At 31.5% G+C, this 27,707-nt stretch overlaps 1 protein-coding gene across 3 annotated transcripts in view; it reads right to left on the reverse strand.

The window, feature by feature from the left end:
- Nucleotides 1-27,707, reverse strand: part of LOC136026775 (galactosylceramide sulfotransferase-like) — a 94,765-nt gene that overhangs the window by 40,678 nt on the left and 26,380 nt on the right. For all 3 annotated transcript variants that reach the window (XM_065703492.1, XM_065703484.1, XM_065703479.1), the window contains exon 2: nt 22,805-23,428. In XM_065703492.1, the coding sequence (XP_065559564.1) occupies nt 22,805-23,428 (624 nt within the window). The remainder of the gene's footprint in view (nt 1-22,804; nt 23,429-27,707) is intronic.

Genomic DNA, 27,707 nt, shown 5'->3' on the forward strand with positions numbered 1-27,707 from the left:
CTTAGATTTTCTAAATATATCCCTATTGTCATGCATAATCTCTGAAAGTATGACTCATTTATTCTTTAGAAAATAACCCCTGAAAACGTTATTTTCAAATCAGCGGAGAGTTTTATATCATTTTATAAAACAATAATTGTAAATCAAATCCTATACGAAATTAGTTTTATAAATTCCCACTTTCTTATGGCTTCATCATTAGATCAGCTTTCTGAAAACTCAGATAAATGTGAATGTAAAACAATTTTCAATTCTTTAAGAAATAATTTCAAGCTGATAATAAATAATTTCAAGCAATAAAAAGCTGATATATTTATAAATACCGAAGAATTCAAAGAAATAACAAAGAAAGGGATATATTCCTATGAATTTATAGATAGCAATGAAAAAAATAAATGATACAAAATTACATTCAAAAGACTACACATTCAAAATTATATTCAAAATAACATTCAAATTACATTCAGTGCGAATTTCTCGTTAGCGATAATGGCAAAGTAAAAACTAAATCTAGATAAACCTTTTTATATTGGATTTGCGGTATTAGAGTTATCTAAGTTAATGATGTATGAATTTTATTATGAATTCATGAAACCAAATTAGAGTGAAAACATGAACCTATGCTATATGGATACGAATAGCTTTGATTATGATAATCGAACTGAAGATTTTTATGAAGACATTAAAGCCAACCTTCAAGAAAATTCGATACTTCAAATTATAAAAAAGATAACCCTTATAACTTCCATGCAGTAATTAAGAAAGTGATAAGTATGATGAAGGATGAATTATCTGGAAAAAAAATTTCTGAGTTTCTAGGTTTAAGATCAAAAGTGTATGCATATTTTAAGGAGGATTATGATGAAACAAAAGTAAACAAAAGTAAAAGATATCAAAACGAATAGTATTAATAGGTATCAATAAGAATAAATAATCTGGAACAATCATTTCCTGGCTTGTAGGTTCAAGATAAAAGTATATGCTTAGTTAAAAGAGGGTGACGATGAAACCAAAACAAAGAAAAATTGATAGGTTTCGAAACAAATATCATTAAAGATAAATACAACTATAGAATTATAAAGATGCATTAAAAAACAACTATTTGTATGTGGAATTCAAATTTCAAAAGAGTTTGATAGTATATTGTATGACCACGCTTTTTTGTACTTGTCCCGTAGTGGGGTGAGCCCATTTATAGGCCATTGTTTGGTGGGCTGGTATGGTAATTCATCTGTGAGAATTTCTTCGATAGGGTGACTTTCAGACCGAATTTATTTACGTCGTTGAGTTAAACAAGGGTCAGTTCTTAGCCTCTTAATTTAATAACCCAATTAGAACAGCCACAAGGTTCCTACCCCCATATGTGATTGAAGGTATCAACATTAGCAACTTGTCGTATGCTGATTATATTTTATTGTTCTTGGATAATTTAATATCAATGCATAATGCAATTAATATATTACATTCAAATCTACGAGAGATAGGACTAGAGATTGAACGTTATAAAATAGAATGTTTTCGCGAATAAAAATTAAAAAGTATGTAATGTGGCGAATAGTAAAAGCGATATCCTGTATCATTCAACTAGGGCGCGATCACTGAATGTTCTTAATAAATATTCTATTAATTACCTTTGGTTTTCTTTTGGTCCGTCAATTAAAACTACGCGGGAGTTGGTGTTATCGTCTGCATTGGTAAAACTTAGGAAAACAAATGGCCTACTAGTCAGGGTGAAAGGTCGTTTTGATAAACAAAAATTTGCTATAATTTGCATGGTAGGCTGGAATGGTAATTCATCTGTGAGAATTTTTCAGAAGGGCGACTTTCAGACTGAAGTTATTTACGTCGTGGAGTTAAACAAGGGCCAGTTCTTAGCTTCTTTTTATTTAATAACGCAATTAGAACAGCCACACAGTTCCTATCCCCATATGTGATTAAACGTATCGACATTAGCAGCTTGTCGTATGCTGATTATATTTTATTTTTCTTTGATAATTCAATATCAATGCAGAAGAAAATCAATATATTACATTTACATCTACAAGAGATTAGATTAGAAATTGAACCTTCTAACACAGAATATTTTGGCGAATAAAAAGTTAAAAGAATGTAAAGTGGGGAATAATAAAAGTGATATCTAGTATCATTCAATTAGGATGCGATCACTGAATGTTCTTAATAAGGATTCCATTAATTACGTTGGGTTGCCCTTTGGTCCGTCAATTAAAACTAAGTGGGAGTTGGTTTTATCGTCTGTATTGGTAACAATTAGGAAAACCTAAGGCCTACTACTCAGGGTGAAAGGTCGTATTGATAAACCAACACTTACTATAATTTACAGTTCAATATTAGCACCTCGTGTGTTTTTCATTGTTCCATTTTTGAGGTTTTTGAGTACAAGTGATAAAAAGCATATCCGTGTTTACTTTTTCCAGTTTTGTAAAATATTTTCTTGGACTTCCACTATGTTTCGGAAATTGGCATATTATAAAAAAATCGGAATGTTTGATATTAATATTAAAATGGATCATCAACACGACCAACTTCTTAGACGAGCCAGAGAAAATAGAGTACATTTTCCCCTTAATTGTATCACTTAATGAAAAAAACAGTGTTGTCGTCATTTCTTTAATAAAATAGATATTTACGCGTTATGTTTATGGGTGCTGTTTTACGATTTATGTTTATGAGTTATGTTATTATTTATAGGTCATTTTTTATAAGTGGTTTTTTGAGTTATGTGCAGAAAAACCATGATCCACTTATTTGCATTAGAATTCTAATTTTTATATCTTTTAGTTTTCTTTTCATACTCCTCTGTGTACATTTTTTGTATGTATTGAGGGCGCAAATAAACTATTATTATTATTATTATTATTATTATTATTCGAAAAATTTGAAGGTTTGTCAGAAACTCAGTGTACTAGAGTAAATAAACATAGAATGTTCTTAGAAGAACAAAACAAAAAGCCTTAGACCCTAATGAAACTAAAACAAGGTTTTGAAAAATAAAGTAAAAACAGTACCCTGGGAATTTAATCCCTTGAAGCTATAAGTTACAATCCATCAAATTCAGCTATAAGCTTCAAAGCTATAGGCTTCGAATATATATGCAAGAAGATTAAAAGTTGTAAGCTTCAAGGCTTTACGCTTCAAAGCTAAGTTTCAAAGGTATTAGCTTCTAAGCTATAAGCTCCACAGTTGAAGTTTATTTAGCCAAATTTTTACCAAGTAAATGGATGAAAAAGTAACTAGTAAAACATATGAATGAGGAAATTATAAAGTTTGATTTTAAAAAAACACTTGCTAGCAACTCAACCGTGGTTTTGACAATTGATTTTTGGTAACTATGGATGTGGTAAAACCAATTTGTTTTTGGACTTGATTTATGATTACCTCTACTTTCAAACAATTTATCTGTAACAAAGATCTTAAAGAAGATAAATATATAGATTTAATGATTAACATGAATATGTTGGAAGAAAAAACTCACATGGATCTCTTTTGCGAGTAAAGATAAAAGTGTATATTTGATGTTGATGACCTAGATCTTAATGTTCGATATTTAGTTATAGCTGAAGAATTTTTAACAGAAGATAATCAGAAAAAACTGTAGGTTTATTTATGAGTGGTAGGAAACAAAATAAGTCAATGATCTCTATTTCTCAGAGCTATTTAGACACACCTAAAATTAGACGATTAAACTGTAACTATTTTGCATTTTTTAAGTGTTTTAATCCAAACGAAATTGATAACATTAGACAAAACCATGCATATGACTCGAAAAAAAAAATTTATCAACTAATTTAATAAGGCAAAAAATTATAACAGATTTTTCTGTAACGAAAGCAAATCACTGTATGATGATGAAAATCTTGATTCACAAGTAAAATGATTTACTAATCTAGGTGATATAAAATCAGAGAATGGTTTTACGAATTTACAAAACGTAAAAATTGTTTTAAACGATTTGAAGGGTGAAGTTGTTAAACAACAAATCTCTAAAAACCAATATTTAAAATACCTTAAAAGCCACAGAAGAATATATTAATACAAAAAAGCAGAGTTAGAAATGTTGCAAACCCAAAAACGGTGCAAATGTAGCTAATTTTTCAACTCTATTTGTATACTCGAACGGCTCTTTGCATTTATCTGAACGCTTAGGTAATTTTGAAAATGTTATAATAAACATACTTGAAAAAGTTCCCAGTGAAGAATTTCAAAAGAGAATGAAAGGAAGGTTGAAGTAAAAATCAAGCCCATTAAAAAATATTACAAAAATCTTTAACTTAGAATTTTATCTATAAGATTAATTTTCTAATAAATTGAAGAATGTACAATTTATTCATCAGAATTAACAAATAATAATTAAAACGTGTTTCGATGCAAAACAAAATGTAAAGTGCTAGTAACATATTTAAAAGTGAAGGAACTAGAAACTTTTAAACTATTACTTCACAAACGATAGGTGACTAAGATTAATAGATACAAAAATGAAATAAAAAATGTGGTGTTGATTTAATCTACAGATAACTACTTCAAAATCGTCGAAGCTTATAGTTCTTATCTCTTCTTGATATTAAATAAAAAAAACTAATTTTTTTAGCTGAAAGTAAGGAGCGACATTAAAACTTAAAACGAACAGAAATTACTCCGTATATGAAATGATTTGTCCCCTCCGCAATCCCACGCTCTTTACGCTAAAACTTTTAATTGTTTTAAAAAGTAGAATTGTTGCAAAGAGTCAAACTTTAGCGTAAAGAGCGAGGGATTGCGGAGGGGACAAATCATTTCATATACGGAGTAATTTCTGTTCGTTTTAAGTTTTAATGTCGCTCCTTACTTTCAGCTAAAAAAATTAGTTTTTTTTATTTAATTTCTGAACGTTTTTGAATTAATGCATGTTTGGTTTTGGCTCTCCGCACATAAATTAATTAAAATGAAATTTGTATATTAATTCTTTTTTTTGGCTAAATGGCTTTCTCTTAAATTTGATCAGACTATTTTGAGAAATAAGGGGTGGAGAAGGAGGCCTAGTTGCCCTCCAATTTTTCGGTTACTTAAAAAGGTAACTAGAACTTTTAATTTTTAACGAACGTTTTTATTAGTAAGAAATATAGGTAACTTGAGAATTAACTTACGTAACAAACTTTCATAACCTTATTTATTTATTATGTATACGAGTGGGTTTGTACCCTCGTTAATACCTCGCTCTTTACACTAAATCGTAAGTTTTGTCCCAATTCTTTAAGAATGACCCCTGAATCAGAAAGGCCGTAGAATAAATAGTTGAAATTACTAAAAATGCTTTAGCATAAAGAGTAAGGTATTTATCTCCTCCTAAATACCTCGCTCTTTATGCTAAAGTAGTTTTAGAATCCCTCATATGCGTAATAATCTCTGTTCGTTTTAAGTTTCAATGCTACTTCTTCCTTTCATTTAAAAAAAAAACGTTTTCATGTTTATTTTTCATTGTTTTCTTATAGTAATGCTAGAGAATCCTGCGCCTTTGTCATTTAATGTTTCTTCCCCCATGACAGATTCCTCCAAGGAAAGATCCTCCAAAATAGCCCCCTCTCCTCAGCCCCACCCCTAAACAAAATAAAATCCCCCTGAAAACGTCTGTACACTTCCCAATAACCATTACTATATGTAAACACTGGTCAAAGTTTGTAACTTGTAGCCCCTCCCCCAGCGATTGTGGGGGAGTAAGTCATCCCCAAAGACATAGTTATTATGGTTTTCGACTATGTTAAACAAAATGGCTATCTCAAAATTTTGATCCGTTGACTTTGGGAAACAAATGAGCGTGGGAGGGGGCCTAGATGCCCTCCAATTTTTTTGGTCACTTAATTGGGCACTAGAACTTTTCATTTTCGTTAAAATGAGCCCTCTTGCGAGATTCTAGGACCATTTGGTCGATACGATGACCCCTGGGGAAAAAAAAACAAAAAACAAACAAACAAATAAACACGCACCCGTGATTTGTCTTCTGGCAAAAAATGCAAAATTCCACATTTTTGTAGATAGGAGCTTGAAAATTCTACAGTAGGGTTCTCTGATACGCTGAATCTGTTGGTGTCATTTACGTTAAGATCCTACGACTTTTAGGGGGTGTTTCTCCCTATTTTCCTAAATAAGTCAAATTTTCTCAGGCTCGTAACTTTTGATGGGTAAGACTAAACTTGATGAAACTTATATATTTAAAATCAGCATTAAAATGCGATTCTTTTGATGTAGCTTTTGATATCAAAATTCATTTTTTTAGAGTTTTGGTTACTATTGAGCCGGGTCGCTCCTTACTACAGTTCATTACCACGAACTGTTTGACATTTGAAATCAATGAAAAGCTGACTATTGAATTTATAATTAATTTATCCAATAATAAAAAATTTAAAATAAACAGATGTTTTAAGAAAAAAGGTAGTTGCCGAATTTGAATAGAAAATATTATTATTGGTAATAATCTGTTAAATTATTGCTTAAAAGAAAACATATTGAACAAATTAAGAAAGGAAAATTAAAGAATAAGGATATCTATATAATTATATCTTATCATCAACTAATTGAAAATATTGGCTTTTTTCCATTTTGGATACCATTAGTAGCTGCAATAGGTAAAGTTACTCTAACAAATGGTGCTGCCACATCAGAAAAATATTCTGGAGAAAACTGTTGATAAAATTACCGATTATTCAAAGGCCAAGGGCAGAGGCTTAACATTGCAAAGGACTTTAGCGAAAGGTCATGTTTAAAATTTCCAGGTGCTCATAAAATTGTTGGATCTGGAACAAAAGTGGTTGTTGAAGCTCCCAAGAACGTGATAAACACATTTAAACAAACTTAGAAGTTGTTGAAGTGCCTAAACAGCGAGAAAGACATAGCAAAGTTGCTGAGGCTGAGATATCACAATTCAAAGAATTTTCGCTTCAAAATAACAGAGAACGTCAGAAGCAATCCAAAGTTACATGTTACCGTTGACAAATATCGATATATGGAATGAATTAGGTCGTATTCCTTTTTTTCAAGCTGAGGTTTTCTCAAGACAACTTTCTAAGTAAAATAAAGAAAAAAGAATGTGAAATATCCAGTTATGACCATATGCGATCATCTGGGATGCATTGGACTTGTTATCTCACCGATCCCAAGTAAATATTTATAGAATTTTATGGTTCATTTGGAATTCAACCTGGAAGCGAAATAGTCAACTATTTCAAGACTTAAAATAAGCAAATTGCATATCAATCTACTCAAGTCCAAAATTTTTGCGATGTTAATTTTTGTCACTTGTGTGTTGATTATATAAAAAGAAGATTTAAAGGAATGGATTCACAGAATTTTGTTTAAAGTATATTTTTAAATATGAATGGAAGAAAAATTAAAAAAGAGATTATCTGTTTATCGGAGAAGTTTTAAATGTTATGGAAATGCTAGTAAGCCTTTTTTACTATCCAAATTTATACTGAGTGCAACAGGTTTATCTACTTTTGCTGTGGTACTCCTTGCATATTTGAGTCTTGGGACAGTTCTGATTGAAATGCTTGAAAAACGTCTAAGAATGGCAGAAAAAAAGGCTGATTAAAAAACTGCTTATTCATTCTATTTAGATTTGCTTGCTATGTATACATTAGGTGAATTTGTCAACGACGAAATAATTAAATGGGAAAATAAGTTACGCAAAATATTGCAGTTTTTTCCTTGTGAAAAATACATGAAACAAGTAAAATTAAATTATTATAAATATTGATTGAAGTCTGTAAATTTTAACATATAAATAAAACCCTTCTTACTTTCTGAACTATATTATCCAAAACTTTTGAAAATAAAAAACCATCTCTTGTCTAAGGTTATACATGCGATATGTTACTTTATGTCATCTAACTAAGTAACGCGTCATTACCTAAAAGTTCTTTTTAACAAAAGAATTCGTACAGGTTTCTAATGCAATCGTATCTGACTTGTTTAAGCTCTATTACAGAAGTTGGTTATTTTTTCAATATCAATATATGAATTTTTTATTGATAAAACCTAACACATAGATGAAGGAAAAGTATAAATAATTTATGTAGTTATAATATATATCAAGTTAAGTAATTTATCAATTCTATTATAAATAACAGAAAAAAACAGATAAATTATTAGATATTGTAATTTTTTATTTATTTATTTCAATAAGTTAATTCACATTTATTTCAATAGAAATATTAATAGAATATGCATAAGCTAAAAATTAAATCAATATAAAATTTTCATATAAAATTAAATTTTATATAAAATTTTATATAAAATTTTTTTATCATATAATCATATTTTTTCAAATTTTTTCATATTTTTTTTCATATTTTTATCACATTTTTTTATCATATAATTTCATATAAAATTTTATCGGTCATATAAAATTTTAAATTTTGTTATAAAATCTCTCCCCATAAAATCTCTCCGTTTTAATTTATTTTATTTTTTCGGGGTGTTCATGATCTCACATTCGCCTGGGTTCTGAGGCAAACTCCGCAATTTTTTTATTAGAGGGAAGCTGGCTACTTGTTAATTCTCGATCTGGAACCTCTGGTCTGATCGTTTTGACATTTTCAGCTGCTACAAAACATAACAGTGAGAATCGAATTGCTGGATCACAACCGGTGATCAATCGATCGGTTAACCGACTAGACAATCTTGGCCTGAAAGGAGACTTTTTGTGTTTCATTTGACAGACTTCTGACACTTGTTTTGACTTTTTCCCAGAACTCCAAGTAATGGATTCTCTTGGGAAGAAATATAAATCTAATTAAAAGAACATTATTTTGATAATTTGTTTAATGAAACTGATAACTAATAAATGGAGAAACTTTTAGGGAGAAATGAAAATGGAAAATAAATATAAGCGAATTATTAGGAAACAAGATTTAGATAGTGGAATGGAATAAACGATTACAGGAATGAAATATCTTACAGCTAAATATGGACAGAAACTCGTAATTATTATTAATTTTTAAGATGAAATGGTTGACTTATTTGTACCTAAGCGTTTTGATTCTAAAACAACTGATGCTGGAAAATAGATATGAAAATTAGATAAAGGTATAATTTTAGAGGATAATGAAAGAAAAAATAAAGATACAATAAATTATTTAGATATTGATATCGAATTATCCACTAAATATAAAAGTATTACATTTTATTGGAATTGTAGGAAAAATGGGATATCATTTAACTGTTTTTCACAAGATATGTTTTGATCTTAAGGCTCAGGATGGGAAACTGTAAAAATGTTTGAAATTTTCATTTAAAATGGTTTAAATTCAATTGGAAATGGGTAAATTCATGGAATGATCTAAGTGAGGCTTAGAACCCGTGTTTACGTTTTGAAAAAGTATAGAAATGAGACTAACTTTTATTTCCAAAGTCCTGTTTTCATTTTGAAAGTAAAGATGGAAAAAATTCAAAACGGTCAATAATTGTTGTTAAAATGATGAAAATAGACTGAAAATGATTTAAGTTCATGGGGCGATCTAGATGAGGCATAAAATCCATTTTTTATACTACTATTGTAGTAAAACTGATATTAAAAATTGTTGCGAGATTTGTTCCAACGCATTAACAGTAGGTCAAAATCTTAATTCTTGCGGAGGAAAAATAAAATGAGTTAAATATTCAATTGAAAACCAATGACGAAGACTTTTTCAGTGAAAAATGAACAGAAAATTAGTTTTAAGACACTTTTTTTTCAAAAGATTAGGTCTACTATGAAAAGTATAGAGCTGGATTAGGCCAAAATTGAACAGAAATAAAGTCAAATAGTTTTTTCAGCCTAGAAATTCTATATTTTATCCCCAATGAACAAATGAAACCCAGAAAGAACACAAATTAAAACAAATAACCAGGTTAAGCTCAACACAAACATAAACTTAAGACTTTCAGGAATGAATATGACTCTATACATTAAAGTGCCAAAACTAAATTCTTTCTGTTTTTAAATAATCGTTAATATTATTATAATTTTCTATTTTTTCTTAGCCTTATGAGAGGCAAACGTAGAACAAATAGCTCAGTAACACTTAGGTCATTACACAAAGCTCAAATAAAGATTGTGTAAGGCTGTTCACATAATAAGATTTTAATTGATCTTCAAGACGGTCAGATTTTAGGATTTTGAAGTTGGTGCTCTGCTCTTCCTGGAAAGCCTCTCTTGAACAATCAGCCTAGAGACCAACGTTCTATTTTCCTAGGATGCAGTTCCCCTTCCTAGATTTGAATTTTGAAATATCTATTGAGAGTAATTGATTTTGATCTTTCCTTTTAACATTTATAACAGCACTCCAATCGCCTTTTAAATGCAAACATATCGTCCCCGTACTTTTTAAGATTTTTAGAAAAACGCAATTGAATAAAAACAGATTTTTGTGGAGCTGAACGTATAGTAGATGGAAAAAATAGAAACACCAATTCAAAGCCACTACAATGCTTGGTTCGTTTTCACTTGGCTACGACAGTTTACATCAAGGCATTCTCAGGAATAGCCAAGGCTTATTTTAAAGCTTGTACATGTCGTTTCTACCTTTTCACACTACTTTGGTCATTTAAACTGAGTTTTTATTCAATTTAATATAACCAAACTTCAGAAATTTCAATTACTTGATAAAAAGCAAAAAATTCATGATAACTGACTAGGACTTTATTGATTGCCTTTCCTATTTCTCAGCTTTTTTTCAATGAGGGGAGCCGGATTGAAGCTTTTTCTTCTGGGCATGCTGTCTGTACAGTTGCATGTGGGTATTTTTTGTCTGTTTCTATAATTGGAAAAAACTACTTGTAGTACTCCACATTTAGAGGAAAATTTACGTGTAGGGTGAATTTATATCCTTAATATTTCCATAGGAGTAATAGGTTTGATGTCTAACACCCTTGGGACCAAAATAATTCACCACATCTTGCGGAAAAAGTGTCTTTCTATGTCCTAAAGCTACCCTCCACAGCAACATTTATTTCAGAGTGTCGTGTCAGAAAACGCCAGTTTGAACCATCTCTTTTCAAAAATGTGTAAATTAGATTTTTTTAACTTTAAAAAATGGATTATTAGCGTGCTTAGAGATTTTGGGAGGACAGCCAAAAATAGAAGTCAGCCATACGGAGTCTTTTAAATGCCGCCTAAGGTGTTCACGTCAGATACCACAGCAAGTACATTTAAGTTCTGCTGAAAAATAAGTCGTTCGCTCATTTGGATAATGATGGAAGGGTACTTTCTGCTAAATCTTTTGAGCTGCTTTATTAAGCCAGCGGTGAATTTACTTCGATCTTTGGTACCTCTTTCAATACAACTACGAACAGTATCTACTTCCTGTATTCTCAAGTGACTGGGCTATCAGTACTCGCATGTTACTCTTAATAGTCAAGGATTCCGTACGTAATAATACACACGGAGTAAATCCTGCACAGCTAAACACATAATTCAATATCACTTCTATGCCACACATGAATCCCACTATGTAGTAGTTTTAGAACGTCAGAAAACGTGGAGAGAATTCTTTCGACAACAGGAGAACTTCATTTGCTATTTCGATTGCTCCACGATTTGCAACTGTTTCTGGCCTCTCTATGCCATGTATTTCTTTTATGATTTCACTGAAAGCCGAATCATATGATAATACGCCTGACAAGTTGTAATTTTTCTTTTGCAGAAAAATGATAAGTATTATCCCAAAGACTTACAAACACATTTTAAAGATCGTAGCATAGAACTGATAAGGAACAACTAGCCGTATGATTTTTCTCTTATTTGTAGTCTCTGCCCTATTAATTTCATGTCGTTCAAAACTTTTTTTCACTTTTACCAGCTAAATACAATATTTCTGGGCAACAAATATCTCCTCACACGTGTTAGTTAAGTTATTTTTAAGCTTATGGAAACCCAGATTGTAATTTTGGTTTAAAAGCAAGCATCACGTAAATTCTTAAAAATACGGAAGTCTTTCCTTCATCCCTACGCACTGCAAGTCAAAGTTAATGTATTTTGGAAACATTCAGAGTTGAATCAAAATATTCTTTCCTCAAGTATGACCTAAGTTAGTGAGACTCCATTTTTGGAAAGGATTCAGTTTGGCTTTTGACATGTCAGTGTCTTCTACTATTGTTGCGTTAAAAAGTCTTAACTATGTTTTGTTGAAGTGAACCTGTACTATCAGTCTTACTATTTCTCTTAGGATAGTATATTCGATGGTAAGAAATTTTTAAAAACTCTTATCTTAATGCCCTTTCCTTTTAAACAGTATTTTCCATTAAACCTTACTTCGAGTTTCATCCATTGTGTTCCGATTTTTTTTTCGATCAAACTTTACAATATTAAGATTGTACAGTTTTTTTGTTTTTTTTTGCTCAATGATATTTCAAAACTTATTTAATTTCAAAAATCAATGAAATGTTCTAAGACATTATGCACCAGTAAATAACTGAAACTTGTTTTCTTTTTTCTTGTGTTCTCTGAATTCTCTGGATCATTAACATTGATAAATTCCCTGTATTTCAAATCGTAAGTTTAAAAAGTGCCAAGATAGAAGGTGAGTTACCAGCCTCAGACTCCCGAAAACACAGCTTTCTACTCAAAAAACTATATGGCTTATCCATGACACATAATTTATATGATTTATATTCATATTCTAACGATTATTTTCTTATCTTTTCTCCTTCTTGTGTGATCGAGGCTACAGAGCTACAAAAATGTCCCCAATTAACTCCGCGGTTAGTTACAACAATCGTTGATCTCAGAAAAGGAAGGAGCATGAACTCACAACAAAGGTAAGTCGTTGATTCTCCAAGCTGGAAGGTAAAGTTCAAGAAAAAGAATTACACCACTAGAAATCTGATAAAAATGACGATGACTGGGTTCACATCTCGATTGGGAAAAGCGTTGTCAGTTTTGGAATTTTTGCTTCCACAAATCTGTGGAAGCAATTTGTGAGCCCCGTATGCACAAGAGTAACATTCCCGCAATATTCCGTTGCTTTGTGTTTCTTTTTAGGACCTTTCGAATTCAATATAGGTCATTTTATTCTCATAAAGGGTTTTCCTTATTTTGCTTTTCCCTAATATCTCTCCTATATTTCACTAATTATTAGTTTCTCATCGACAAAAGCTGCATGGACGCTGATCGAATGTCTTCCCGTTCAGTAGCCACAAGCTCGGTGGGGAAGACTGATTCTACATTACAATTTTGACATTTCACGAAAAAGCCAGGACCGTCCTTCATAGTAGAGTTTTGACCTCATTTAATAGTATTAGTGCTTTAAAGCTCAAGAGAAAGTTATCATCAGTTTCATATTAGAAATTTGGACATTTTAATGTCTGATTAAATTTTAAACCTTATCCGGATAATTTCATCAATAAAACAAAGTTTTTATCCTTAGTTGAGAATAGGGACAAATTGATTTTTCCTTTAATTCATCTCAGAATGAGGTTCTCTAACTCGTTTCAGAGCAATTCAAATATTCTCCTTCTGCAAGTATTAAGTATCTTGGCTTTCCAAGTGGAACCAATGTTTAACCATCACTCCTCCTTCTGCGAGTGGGATCCTAGTATAAAGTTGAGAAAACGGTTTGTAATTCTTGGCAGCTATGATTCACGATGTAATAGCTGGGCATTGGCCAGAGTCAACAAATCATAAATACTCCTGCATGCAATTTTTCTTTCCCCTTTCGGGAATATCTTTAGGTGCACTGATATAAAAGGTAAACTTTCAGTATATTTTAGATAAATGAAATATTGCTTTAGAATCCCTTTATGGTCTACAAACATGCAGCCGATTGCCACTTACAGTGTAGCTGAACCCCTGGCTGAAGCAGAGAGTAAATGTGAGAGATTTTTCGAAAGGCTAGTTCATTTATGTATAGTTTCCCAGGCAATGGTTGAATGTTTGTCTAACTATTTGTATTCTTTTATGTCTATACATGTAGTGTTGACACTCAGTATGCATATGGTACTTCTCTTCTAACCCAAGATAGGGTGAACTTCCTCATGATGTCATGGCGCCACCTGCCGCTTGATACAACCATCCTGGTGACAATGCGAACTTTTTCTTAGAGTTGTGACCAATTTAGATTATTTTCTGTCCAAAAAGGTCTATATGGCAGTTTTTCAAAAATAAAATGTACGTAGAAAATTTTGAGGAAAAATAAACACATATATGCACAATTTTTGTTCACCTACTTAATTATAAAGGCATATAATTCCAATGAAAATATATTACGTTGGCAAAAAAATAGCACGTTCTTTCATTAAATCAGAATTTTGAATTGAGACCCATTCTCTAAGTAATTTCTTAATTAGTTTAACACTGGCAATCGCTTCTCTCGGTAAATTGATTTTGATGAAGTGATTTTTGGAATATCCTAATTTCACTGGTCTAAGACATACTTTGCAAATGCTGCTTGACAGAATAGCGACTGATATTCATCAAAAATGTGCCAAATACCCCAAAAGATGACTTTCTGATTGATTTTTTTGTTCTTTTAGTAAAAAGTGCCAATATTACACCTCTGAGGACGAAAACCCTCCAACAGCCACTGATGCAAGGCCTTTAAGTTTTGCTATTCACTCAGGGTTCATATAGTTTATTTATTAAATAAAGTCGGAGAAATGTGTGACCCTTCGAATGCTAAGGGTGTTAAATTGAAGCTTTCAGGGAATTTTGAGGGGAATGCTAAACTAAATAGACAATAATGGCTTGTGGGCAGTCGTAAGGGTATGTATTAGGAATGGGTATGGTATTATATTGTAACTTTCAGGGAATGATAAGGGTGGTGATGAATTGACCTAAGGCAATAAATGCAAGTTCCTACTATAACTAATATTACTACTATTACTACAACATATACCACCAATACCTCTACTACTAGTACTAATTTTGCTTCATTTACAACTTCTATTGTGACTGCCACTGAACCTAAGGGTATAGAGGTGAAAATGTCAGGGCATAATGGGGGGGAGGCTGTTCAACTAACCGAAAGGCATAAAATACAGACTAGACTTGCTACTGTTACTAACATTATTAATATTACTACTACTACTCCCACTAATACTGTTTCTAGCACCACTACAACTACTAAGGCTAAGGCTAATAAGGCGGCAACTCCATATAACATTCAGGGACAAGTTGATTTAAATCAAAAAAGCATAAATTTTCACAATTTTTTAAAAGAAATTTCCACCGATATCTTAGGATTGCCTTATAGTATGGAGTTAAAACAAAAGGGATTGTTGGCAGATATACTGAACTAACCAAAAGATCATATGTATATACCAATATTACTACTACTATTACTACTACTACTACAGCTACTACTACTAATATAACTGCTGCTGCAACTAATACTACAACTACTACTTCTAAAGGTAATTTCACTAAAGTAAAAATGTCAAGGTATATTGATAAACTGTAGAACGAAATCAGAAAAAATATGCGCAAGCAGCAAACGAATGACAACTAAAATTTCATTCCATAAAATCCATTAGTTGATTTTAATGGGCAAAGAGTCATCCATCCTGTATGATGACTCAAGCAGAATCTTAATGAGTAGCCAAAATATTTTCTACGTAATAGCAATTCCTGCTCCTTGGTCTGACTTAAAATGGCTCGAGGCAAAATATGCCAAGATTCGTGGCAAAGGCACAAGAAACTGGGGAGTAAATCTGAGGAAACCATCAATGAGCTTCTTCTGTGTTCCAGCCCGTGGAATAATTGAATGGAAAATAAGTAGCAATACTAATTGAAAGTTAAGTTTAATTGTTAGCTGAAGGAAAAGGGCTCTTAGGAAATAGACATGGCTACTAATACAGGATAAGAATGGGGAAAGGGGCAACAGAGAGACTTTTTAGGGGGAGTAGTTAGATCCTCGCAATGGGAAATCGTGTTTCTCAGGGATTGGATGAACTTCTTCCTATCAAACCAAGTCAAATACACTTAAAATTGATAAGACTTCCTTTCCAAAGGGATTCCTCCCAATAAAAAAAAAACAAAAAAAAAACAACAAACTGCCCCCGAAAGTTAGTAAAATCTATTTAAATCTCTTTTTAAGACTTTCCCAATCCAGCCCATAAATTTTACACTGCCCATTTTTTCCAAAGCACAATGTATTCCTTTCAGTTCTATTTCCTGGTTGGCTCATATTTCTCTATTACAACAAAAACCTCCTCTTTTACCTTAACCTCTTCATCCTCTTACCTTCTTGACTTAACAGAAAAAAATTTCTTGAAATTATTATTTTCACCATTGCAGACTGAACTTTTAACTTCTTTATCTTTTTTATTTCTCTCTTTTTCTTTTTTCAACTTCAACTTTCCGTCATGCAAAATAAATCCTATCAACTGTAAATAGGATTTTAGTCTTTGCCATCCCAGCCTAGATTCTCAAATTATTTTTTCGTTTTGTTTCTTTTCTCTCTGTTTTAGATCTCTTGATTTTTACAAAGGAAATAAAAAATAATCATTAAATCACAATTGAATACCCACATTGGTTTATTTTTACATTGTACTTTGGTTTCTGGATCTTTTTGAGGGAAGCAACGGATTTCAAGGGGCAGACATTTTTAGAGAAGGCAAGGCATTTTTGATCTTCTTGGGCTTACTATATGCCTCAATTTGGTGCTTCGTTTTTTGTCTTCACCTTGACAACACAAGACTTGATCTCGATTATTTTCTAACTGTGAAGAACATTTTCTAAGTGATAAGTTGCTTCCTTTGAAAACTTCCTTATGGAGAATTTCTCCTGCGAAATTTCCCCAAGGAGAATTTATTCCATGGAAATCCCCCACACCACTGTAACAATTCTCCTTTTAAAAGTACTGAAAATTTCCCTGGACAATTCCCCCACAGTATCTCCACGTGCATGATTAGGGTCAGCAAATATAAACTAAAAAAAAAAAAAAATTGGTAGAGGAATACTGTCAAATCCTTCAGTTCAAAATTCCTCATTCAGAATTCATCCCACTGTAGCTTCCCTCCTCACAGAAAATTCTCTCCATGAGACTATTTCTTTCAATTATACAGAACAAAGGGACTATGCCAAAATTTTGATAAGATGATTTTGGAAAAAATAAGGCGTGGGAGGAGAACTAGGTGCCCTTCATTATTTTCGTTTACATGAAAAGGGCACTCAAACTTTGAATTTTCAGCCGAATACACCCTCTCCCAATCTTCTACGACGATCAGTCCGATACTTTCACCCCAGGAGAAAATATTAAGCATTTCCGATATTTTTCTTATGGCAAAAACTGCAAAATTCTAATATTTTTGCTGATGAGAGCTTGAAATAATTAAAGTAGGGATCTCTGATATGCTAAATTTCACTGTGCTATTTTCATTAAGATTCTTCGGCTTTTTGCTGGTGTTTAATTCTTTTTCGAAAATCAGACAATTTTTCTCTGGATCTTAGCTTTTGATGAGTAAAATTAAAGTCAATGAGTTATATATATTTGGAACCAGCATAAAGAAATATTCTTTTGATGCATCTATTGGTATCAGTATTCTGTCTTCAAAGTTTTGGTTACTATTGAGCCGAATCACCCCTTATAGTTCTTTGGCGCAAACTGTTAGGTCTTTTCGTTGGATTGAGACTCTTTCCCAAGTACTTTTCAATGAGCCTCGTAAGTAATAATTTTTACCTTAATATACTGACCAATTTCTTCCAATTCATTATATACATTTCGGATAAGCTTCCAATGGTTAGAATATCTCTTAAAATAGAAATCTGAATTTGTCGAACCATATCATTCCGATATTTCTCAGCCCGTTTTGTGACCTCATCAGGCATACTTATTTGTGTTTTGCTCACCTCCATAATGTCTCCGAAACAATGTCTTCCGCCTTACTAGACTAGTTAAATTGATCAACGTAAATATTCTCATTGGAGGGGACCCTGGAGATATCGGGGATTTTCTATCACTTAAAATGACCTCTATAACGGTGGAGAATGTGGAAGTGTCTACGCCAACTTATAGAGAAAATTACCCTGGTAAAACTAACTTTTCAGAAAAATGTTTAGAAAATAACAAACATCAGAGTAGTTATACCAAAAATGAAGAGCTGACAAGTAAGTACCAAGCTGAGGCAATAAGCTTGTCAGAGACCAATAAAAAATAGGTATCTTGTACGCGTTCCTCAGAAAAATTTGAAAAATTTTGGACCAGTATGAAAAACCGTTGTAACCTGAATCCTATTTGGCAAAGAGTTATAAAGATAGATCACTAGTTTGACGAAGCAAACAAATTTTGGGAAGGAGATCGCTTAAGACTGAAATTATTAACCATCATTAAAAGGTGTTCTTGGGGAAAATAATATGACGAAATAACAAATAACAAATGAAATGATGATTTTAGAATAGAGCGGAAAAGTTATCTCGATAAGTAAGTAACTTGTTCGCAAAATTTCACTACCAAGCGAAAATGTCTTCTGTTCCGGCTAGAGACGTAAAATTTCAAAAATTAAGCAAACTCAGCCATTTTTTTTTTCATTTTATTTTTTAATGTCACAGCACTTTGCGATAGCAGGCAAAAGGGGTGCCTCATTAGGAATGTCCCTTATTCTCTTATATAAGGATGCAAGTTTAATTTGTAATAAGGATGTTATTAGGTATGTGAATGGACTATATAACTAGACAATAGTTTTGAAATAATTTTGACCGTTTTTTAGAAAATTTTTCCAGTTTCATTAAGGACTATTCTTAACTAGCAATCGATATTCTACTCATCAGTTGACTTTAAATACGTCAAATGAAAAATCGAACAATTCCGGATTAAGAACTATAAATAACGAGCAGCCTAAGATAATCTAAAATGGGCGAAATAACTTTAGGAAAATTTTTTTTGAAGTTGCTGATAATGTCTCAGGGAAGAAAGTTAGGAACACAGCTAGGAATATTAGCGAAAATACTGAATATTATAATAGGGGGAAGAATATGCTAGTACAAACGTTATCTGAGTGATAGATCTTATGGAAATAAGAGGAATAAAAAAAAGAAAAAAATTTTAAAATATTAACTAAGGAAGTTTAGTGAACACCAAGTTAAACATTTTTAAGTTTTTGGAAGATGCAGAGAGAGGGTACAATGGTAAAATATTGCACTAACATACTTATAAATTGAGTCGTCAATTTTGACTTGTCCCAATTAAAGAATTTAACAGGGTCACAATTAGTGATTATGATAAAGTTTTAAATAGATGGAAAGAATATAGGAGAATATGATAACCCTGGACAGTGTTACGGGCAAGAATATAGGGTAAAAAGAAAAATAATGACACCATGGATGTAAAGCAATATTGTTTTGTCAGAAAAAGTTAGCGACAGTGCTATACAAATAAACAAATGATATTACCCCAGATACTAATATTGTGTTAAGTTGGCTTATAAAATATTGTGGGTATGAGGTTGGAAATAAGTTAATGAAGATTATGGATATAATTTTTGAAAACGGGAAATTTTTGTTAGAATTTTTCGAAAAGTAGCCAACGATTATAGAAAAGACCAATTTAAACCCTGGTATGAGAAAGATGATGAGAGTGAGTTTGGTAGTTGTCGAGTAACTAGCCTGTTGTTGGTGGAATGTTAGGAAGGGTAGAGAATATGTCGACGAGATTTTCACTCTTAGGTAAATGATTTAGAAGTGCCAGAGTCATCAAACAACTTAAGTTCTCAGTTTTATATATTATGAGCAAGCGTTCGAATCCGCTTACAGAAGAGCCTTAGCAAAGGCCATATCCTTTTCTGGTAAGCTAGACAAACACATTAAAGTGATGTTTGCCATGTACGAGAATAAACCTGCTGTGGTGGAGGTAGAAAGTAAGGTTAGTCGCTGATTTCGTATTAAGTCAATAGTTTATTATGGTCAGATCTTATCCTCATTTATATGAACGATTTTGATGATATTTATCTAAGGGAGCAAATGAAAGGCATTGGGAGAATATGGAGTAAAATAAGGAAGAAAACCATCATAGACTTAGATTGTGCTGATGATTTAGGCCTCTTTGATGAAGGTGTGAGAAACAAAAATGATTTTTTAGACGTTTTGCAAGTTCAGGGTGCTAGAATAGGCTTGAAAAGTAATGTTTAGAAGAAAAAAGAGCTAAGACTCTGAATAGGTGAAGATGAGAAGCGAACGTTGGGTAACGAAAAGGAATATCAAGTGAACAGCTTAACTTACCTTGGTAGAATTATTAGTAATGATGATGGGTGTCATGAAGAAGTTGGAATTAAAATAGGTAACGCTCAGGGTGTTTTTTACTGTTGAAAAAAGTTTCAAAGAATAGAAAGTTAAGTGTGCAGATCAAAGTTATAATGGTAGAAGCTACAGTGATCACAGCGATAAAATATGGTTCTGAAGCGCGGACACTCCAAGTGATGGGAAAGGACTTGCCAGATGTTTTTTTTTATAAAAATTGCCTAAGGATCGTTTTGGGATTGTTACTGTCTGGCCGTGTTTCAAACAGTGGGCTGTACAAAAAGTGGGGTCCAGTTTAACTTTCTAAGGCTATAATAAAATGGAGGTTGAGACAGAAACGGTAATGTTACGTGGATGAAGAATGAAAGGACGTGAAAGATTGTCTTTTTTGGCCAGCAGTCTAAGTATAAATCAAAAGCAGGTTGTCCACAGTTTGGGTGGAATGATGTTGTTAAGAAAGATTAAAGGGAAACGAAACCTTCTTAGGAGAGAGTAAATAGGGAGGCTTCGAAAAGATTAGGATTTAACAGATTGGGTTTGATTGGAAATAGATAGGAATTGGCCTCTTTCGGCCAGGTACTAAGGTGTGCTGATAGTAGTAGTAGTAGTAGTAGTCAACTAATAATAATTGAAACTCTAGATAGGAGTTTAAGAATCAATATATATAAATCAAAAGAATTACATTTTTACAGTGATCCTGGGAGTAATATTCCTCCTTAAAATTGAATTTAAAAGAGTCTAAAATAAGACCTATAATAGTACTAAACTATAAGTACAGAAAATTCCTTGTCAATAAAAATTGAAACTGTAAGAAACTAAATCTCTTTCACAATACATGTAACATTGTAACCTAAGATTCAATGAGATTGTTAATATTCAAGACATAATAACTTTAAAGATGATTAATCAGAACTAATAATTTATTTAATTTTAGGATTAGATTTAAAATCCCTGAAAAAGGTCAATATCTAGATTAAAATCATTTGAGGAAATTGAATATTATAAATTCTTTTTTTTAGTCTAAAATAAAATAAATCAAGTGATTGAATTTTAATGATTTTGTAGATATTCTGGTAATCAATAATATTATGATTATAAAAACTTTTCAAGCTATATTCTGTTTTCGGTAAAGCTTAAATGATACTTAAGTACCTACATGGGCTATGGGGTGGTAATTAGTTATTTTACTCTTATTTGGGGTAATGTTTGTTCCTTTCAAGTTTAATTTATTACCTTTTTCAACTTCTGTGGATTTTAGATTTTATTCACTTCAGAGTTTATAAATAATATTTGAAACACTGATATTGCATATATAAAGGGACAAGCAGCAGAAGAATGGGGTAAATAATACCAAAGACATATTCATTAAAATTTTTTGTTGTTTGGTAGTGATTAATCTTATTTTATTTCCTGCATTTAATTTTTTTCATTATAGACTAATTTCGCTTATTTTGGGTTTTTTTGTTGCTTCTTACTTTTGTTCCGAAAATTTTTTGGCTGCTAATTTCTTTATAGTTTAACTCTGGTTTTAAGAGGTTTTAGCTCACCCATATTTTTTATTAAAATTTTTCTGCAAAAACTGAAAAAATGTATAATTCGGGAACCTTCTACCTGATGCTGTTCATAAGCTTAAATCCTTTTTAGATGTGTTCTTCAGATCTTTCAAGCATTTTATTAGGACGGATCTGTCTAAATTCTGATTTAACGTGATGAAGGAACGGTAACTGTGATTTCTGAATGAGAATCAAGACATAAAACGAAGTAAGGTTATCCCAAAATCAATTTTGGTTATTGGAAAGAGAATATAAATCTCAACTTTGAATTTCGTTACTTATTTCTGGATTTTCTGCTTCCTTCTCTTCTATGCAAATTTTCGTCAGAAAATGTTGAAGATATACCAATGTTTTTACTTGAATAACACTTTATGCGAATCGGCAAAAGAAGAACATATTTGGAAAGGGTTAGAATGAGGTGTGATTTTGGCAGTTTTTCAATTCATGAAGGAAGGAAAGACTTTTTAATTATTTTTTGGCAACATATGAAGATTTAGCAAATTTTGGAAGTTAAGTTTTTTAAGTTGATGAAGAATAAAGGATCCGAGTGGAAAAATTATTAAATAATTAGTGTTCTATGAGTCTATGAAGTCCGGAGGGTTTCGTCTCCGTATGATGGACTTGGGGAGTCTTTTGCGATGGTTGTTTCACAGCAGAGTAGCATTTATCCTTTTATTGGTTTGCATGCATATTTCAGCATAAATTTTTGAATAGAAAGGTTTCAAGTTTGTTATGTTCAGTTTGAAAAAAAATGTTTATTTAGGAGGAAATTGTCGTCACCTGTCAAAACCCTCTATTACAGAGAATAGAAATCATTTATTTACACGAAGTATTGATTGTCTTCATTCTTTGCCTGTCAAAACCCCCTATTACAGAAATTAACAATCATTTATTTACACCAAGTATTGGTTGTATTCAGCTAAATTTATAGATTATAATTATTAAGCAGACAAGTGTTTAGTGTTGTCCCTGTACAATTATTTTTTTTATGTTATTGTTTGTAAAATATAACTGACTAGAAGAACTTTTTATAAGAAGAAATTTTATTTACCTTCTGAATTGCTGGTACAGATAAATATCAGCCTTCAACCAGTTTGACAGAATGTCCCTTTCCTTATTAGTTATAATATGCTTTGAATTTTCATGGCGAGCATTGCTTTTTGTGCTTAGGACGTGCATCAAAGGTACGCTTAGTATATTCTTAAGAAATATCAAAGATTCTTCAAAGTATTCGGTTATCATCACCAGATCAAACTGTTCTTCAATCTCCTTGGAAAATTTTTCGATCATCTTTATATTATCAAAATGTTCTTCTGGAAGCCCTAGGCTGTAACTTAATTGATTTCTTCCCCATAATCCTTTCATTCTCTCACTTCTAGGGCCATCAGTGCTATTACATTTTAGAACAAATTCAGAAAATGAAGACACATTATAAAACTGAGTCATATCAACGTAGTGAAAAAGAGATTCAAACGCGTCCACTGGATCTCTTAAACATGTTATATGCACAGCGTTTTCTAACTCAAGGTTTGTTACCCATGTTTTATTCCATGTTTCCTGAACCAAAATGTCAAAATGAATTTGCCTACTAGCTAGTAGGTCCTGATACATTTCAAATCGGAAGAAGTCAGATTTGGTTTCCATATCGATTATGCGTGAATATAACCAAGCAAGCCTATAAAACATACACGAACTTACAATCATATAAGAGTGTTACTTTCAAGTTTCACTTCTATTATTTATTTTCATCAAGAATAATATGTTTTCTTCTTTTTCCTTCTCTCAGAAAACAGCAGAAACTTTTTTCTTTACTTAATAAATTTGTAATGAAATTTTTTGTAATATACATCTTACTTTTTAATCAATAAAAACGATCAATTCTTATGAAAAATAATAATACTGATATCTTATTTATTATATTTTTTGTTTTATATAGGGAATCAGCTATAGAGAGTGAAATGGGTAAGCGCGGAAGGTCTGAAGTGCCAATAATTGAGATGGTACTTTCTTCTAAGGACGGGAAGACAGGAAAACACTAATGGTGGAGCCCACACAACTTATGATCCACAAGTTTTGCAGACGAGAGGAGCAGCTCTCATATTTTATCAGTAATCTTACACCTTCAACGCATATTGACAAGATCAAATAACATTAGTTTCCAAATTCAGTCATAAAATGGAGAACAAACAGGAAATAATTTAAACAATAGACAAATGTTAAAACATAATTATAAGAGTATAACACGTAAGAAAGGTAAACAAATAAAACAAATTAGTAAAGTATATTGTAGAAAATAATATGACCCAAAATAGATATTAGAACCAATCCAAAATTTTGTTAAAACAAAATGAAATTGTTTGCAGACGGACAATTTAATAGATAATACTTTTATTTATAAAAACAAAACATCACAATCAATTAAAATATATATTGAACCCACATTTCAAGTTAGAAAATTTTAAAATAAAAGCAGGGTCAACGGCGTAATGCAAATCAAAGATAAATAATAAAAGAAACAATTAAAAATAATTGATGACAGAAAAACAGAGCTTCTTGTCTAAAACCAGCATAAAAACTATAACTAAAACTTGAAAAATTGAATAAAGCTAAGGCTAAAAGTGTGTATTGAATCATTGAAAGTATGAAAAAAAGGTCAATATAAAAAGTGGCATTAGTTTTTTGACAATGGAAAAATAGAAATGAGATAAATAAAACATATTTCTTTAAGGACCAGACAGTCAAAATCATTGTCTTTACATAATTGGATTCAGCCAAAGTAATGCAACTAGTATAAGTTTATACACACATCGGCTAGGGGAGTATAGAAAAGATGTTGATGAAAACGATAAAACTGCCGACAAATACTTTTCCAGATTTCGTCAAGAATGCTGCCTGATTTCTTTATCAAATGTAGATGTTAAATATTCTATTAGGATCTATAAACTTGGTTTATAAGGGATAGAACTGTTGATAAGAAAATACTTTAAATGACCAAGACTATCAAACCACATTTTTTAACTTCAGTAAGTAATATCAGTAGGAGGGTCTAGAATACTTGCAATTTAAAAATTAAATGAATATTTTCACTTCTGGTTTTTCTTCACAATTCCAAGTACAATCTGAACTTTGTGTTTCTAGTAATACCACAACTTCAAAGATATTGAGATCTTATGATGCATAGCAGAAGACATTTTTTCCTATAAAATCATTCCGAAGTCCTCCAAATATTGTATTCTCCGCACTTTACGAGGAAGCATGTTAGAAATTAGTGGAGCACTTGAATGAAATTCATTTTTCAGACTCTCAAAATTAAAAAAATGTTTAAGAAACTTAACTCAATTGCAGAAGGCAGACCATTTCAAAGGACTCCATTGTCTAAAGCAATATTTTTCAACTGCGGAAATTATTGAGTCACTGACAAATATACCCCTGGTCCGCAGCTGTTCAACATTGGAGTTTAAAATTCCATTGCAAGATTCACCAAAGAAAATAATATCTGAATAAATTCATTTTGCGATTCTCTTAATAAACTTTAGTAAAATCTTGATCAATACAGTTCCACTAAGAAATTTGAAAAAAGAAGGGTTTAAAAGCGCAACAGACAACTTAAACTTGTTTTCATAGAGTTATGTGCTCACGTGGAAGCATATTTTATATGAAGATTTATGAAAATCTAATTTCGATGTTTTTCAGCTTTTTGTTTTTCAACTGTGATTTATTTATTTGGTGGTCAATTAGGTATGGCTGCTTATTGCATAAGGATTCCATCATGTAAACTAATTGAATTAAAATGAGGATGAAAAGTTGAATGCGTTGCTCTTCGATTTTCATTCCCAGTATCCATGGTAATTTTTGAAAATTTTCTACTGTATGACAATTATAAATTGTTTAAGAACTCCTCCAACCCGATTTTACCGATGTTGAAGAGAATTGGGATATTGGATGATTTTTGGATTGATGGTTAAATACAGTAATTGTATAATTTGGTAATTTAATTTATTTTCCCATTTATAAATAGAGCTGCCATCTGCGGATTTTTGAGTCCCTGTATTTGCACTTTAGTAAAGTTGACTATGCATTGGCCGCCTCGAAAAAGTGTACTGTATCACAGGTTATAAAATGGATCGTTGCCCATCTTTTTTTTCTCTTTCTTTCTTTTGGGCACTGAGGACGACTTTGTGGTGGTCCTTGTCAAAACATTTGTTCAATTTTGTCTTTCACCTATTTGATGTTCCTCGTTTCATTTATTATTTCCTTTCTTAGTTTCATGCGTTATATTAATTTCTGAAAGCTCATCCCTTACAAAATATATATCCACTCTAATTTTTATATTTAAAATCAATGTTCTAACAAGTACCAGAGAAAATATATTTCATATAATAAGTTTTCAGTAAAGTACCAATAGCGCAGTAAGTTTTAAACTTTTACAGCAAGAATAGGAGGCAAAAATCAGAATTTTGTTTGGAGTTATTTTTTTGTTTTAAACTTGATTTGTATATTAAATTTTAAGTTTCTTCGTTGTAGGATTTACTTATTCATTCATATTAGTACCAACTTTTTGTTTGTTTGCTATGATTGTTTAATTAATTTCCATTCGTTTTGGGTTTCATTTACTTTTTATTAGCAATTTTTTTTGTAATTTTTTCATTTATATTAGTAGTTGATGATTTTTGCTGTGATTGTTGATTTAATTTCTGCTCGTTTTGGGTCTCATTTATTCTTTAATAGCTATTTATTGTCTTTTCTAGTTTGAATTTTAACAAGAATTTTCGTGTGCTGATCTCAAGTTTAATATGTTCTTCGCTTTTCTTTGAAAAATTATTTCCGAATTTTCTTTAGATTAATTATTTAAAACATTTTTGTTTCCTAAGCTCTTTTTTTCCTAAGATTACCTGATCAAAATTTCGATATGATTTTTTTGTTCAGCATAGTCGAAAAATATAATAAATATGTCCTTTGGGACAAATTAGTCCCCATCCAACTCCCGGGGGGAATGGCTGCAAGTTTCGATCTTTATCCATTATTCAGTTATACTATTAGGAACGATACTGACGTTTTCAGAGAGGATCTCTTCTGGTTAGAAGGGAGCTCTGGGGATAAGGTAATGTGAGAGGATGTTCAAATGAAGCAATTATTATGGTTGAAGGGAATTTCCATGAAAGTGGCGCTGGATTCCCCAGCCTTGCTTAAAAAAATGAAAAACTAAACAAAAACAAGTCTTTTCAACTGAAAGTAAGTAGCATTATTGAAAGTTAAAAAGAACAGAAGTAATTACTTATATGAAGGAGTTTGTCCCCTCCTCAATACCTCACTTTTTAAGCTAATGTATTCTTAGTAATTTCAAAAGAGCTATTTATTCTAATTAAATGATCTTTGTTATTCAGGAGTAATTCTTAAGAAATTAGAACAGAATTAGAACTTCAGTGTAAAGAGCAAGGATTTGACAAAGAGATGAGACCCCTTCTATGCATAATAAATATATACGAATATAGAAGTTCGTTGCGTAAGATAATTTGTAAGGTATGTGTATATATTACTAATAATAAGGACCGTAAATATAATTAAAATTTCCAATGGCTTTTTTAAGTAGCCAAAAAAATTGGAGGATAGCTAGGCCTCTTACCCCACCCCTTTTTTCTCAAAATCTTCCTATCAAAACTCTGAGAAAGCAGTTTAGCAAAAAAAAACTAAAATTAGTACACAAATTTTGTTTTGATTATTCATGTACGGTGAGCCAAAATCAAAACCTGCATCAATTCAAAAATATGGAGAAATTAAATAAATAAAAAAGTTGTTTCTACTGTAAGTAAGGAGCAACATTGAAACTTGAAACGAAAAGAATTTGTTACGTATGTGAGGGGGTTCGTCCCCTCCTCAATACCTCGTTCTTTATGCTAAAGTATTTTTAGCAATTTCAAAAGAGCTATTTGTTCTAATTAAACGGCCTTTGTCAT

This window comes from Artemia franciscana, chromosome 1 (assembly GCF_032884065.1).
Source record: "Artemia franciscana chromosome 1, ASM3288406v1, whole genome shotgun sequence".
In the NCBI taxonomy this organism is placed as follows: domain Eukaryota; kingdom Metazoa; phylum Arthropoda; class Branchiopoda; order Anostraca; family Artemiidae; genus Artemia; species Artemia franciscana.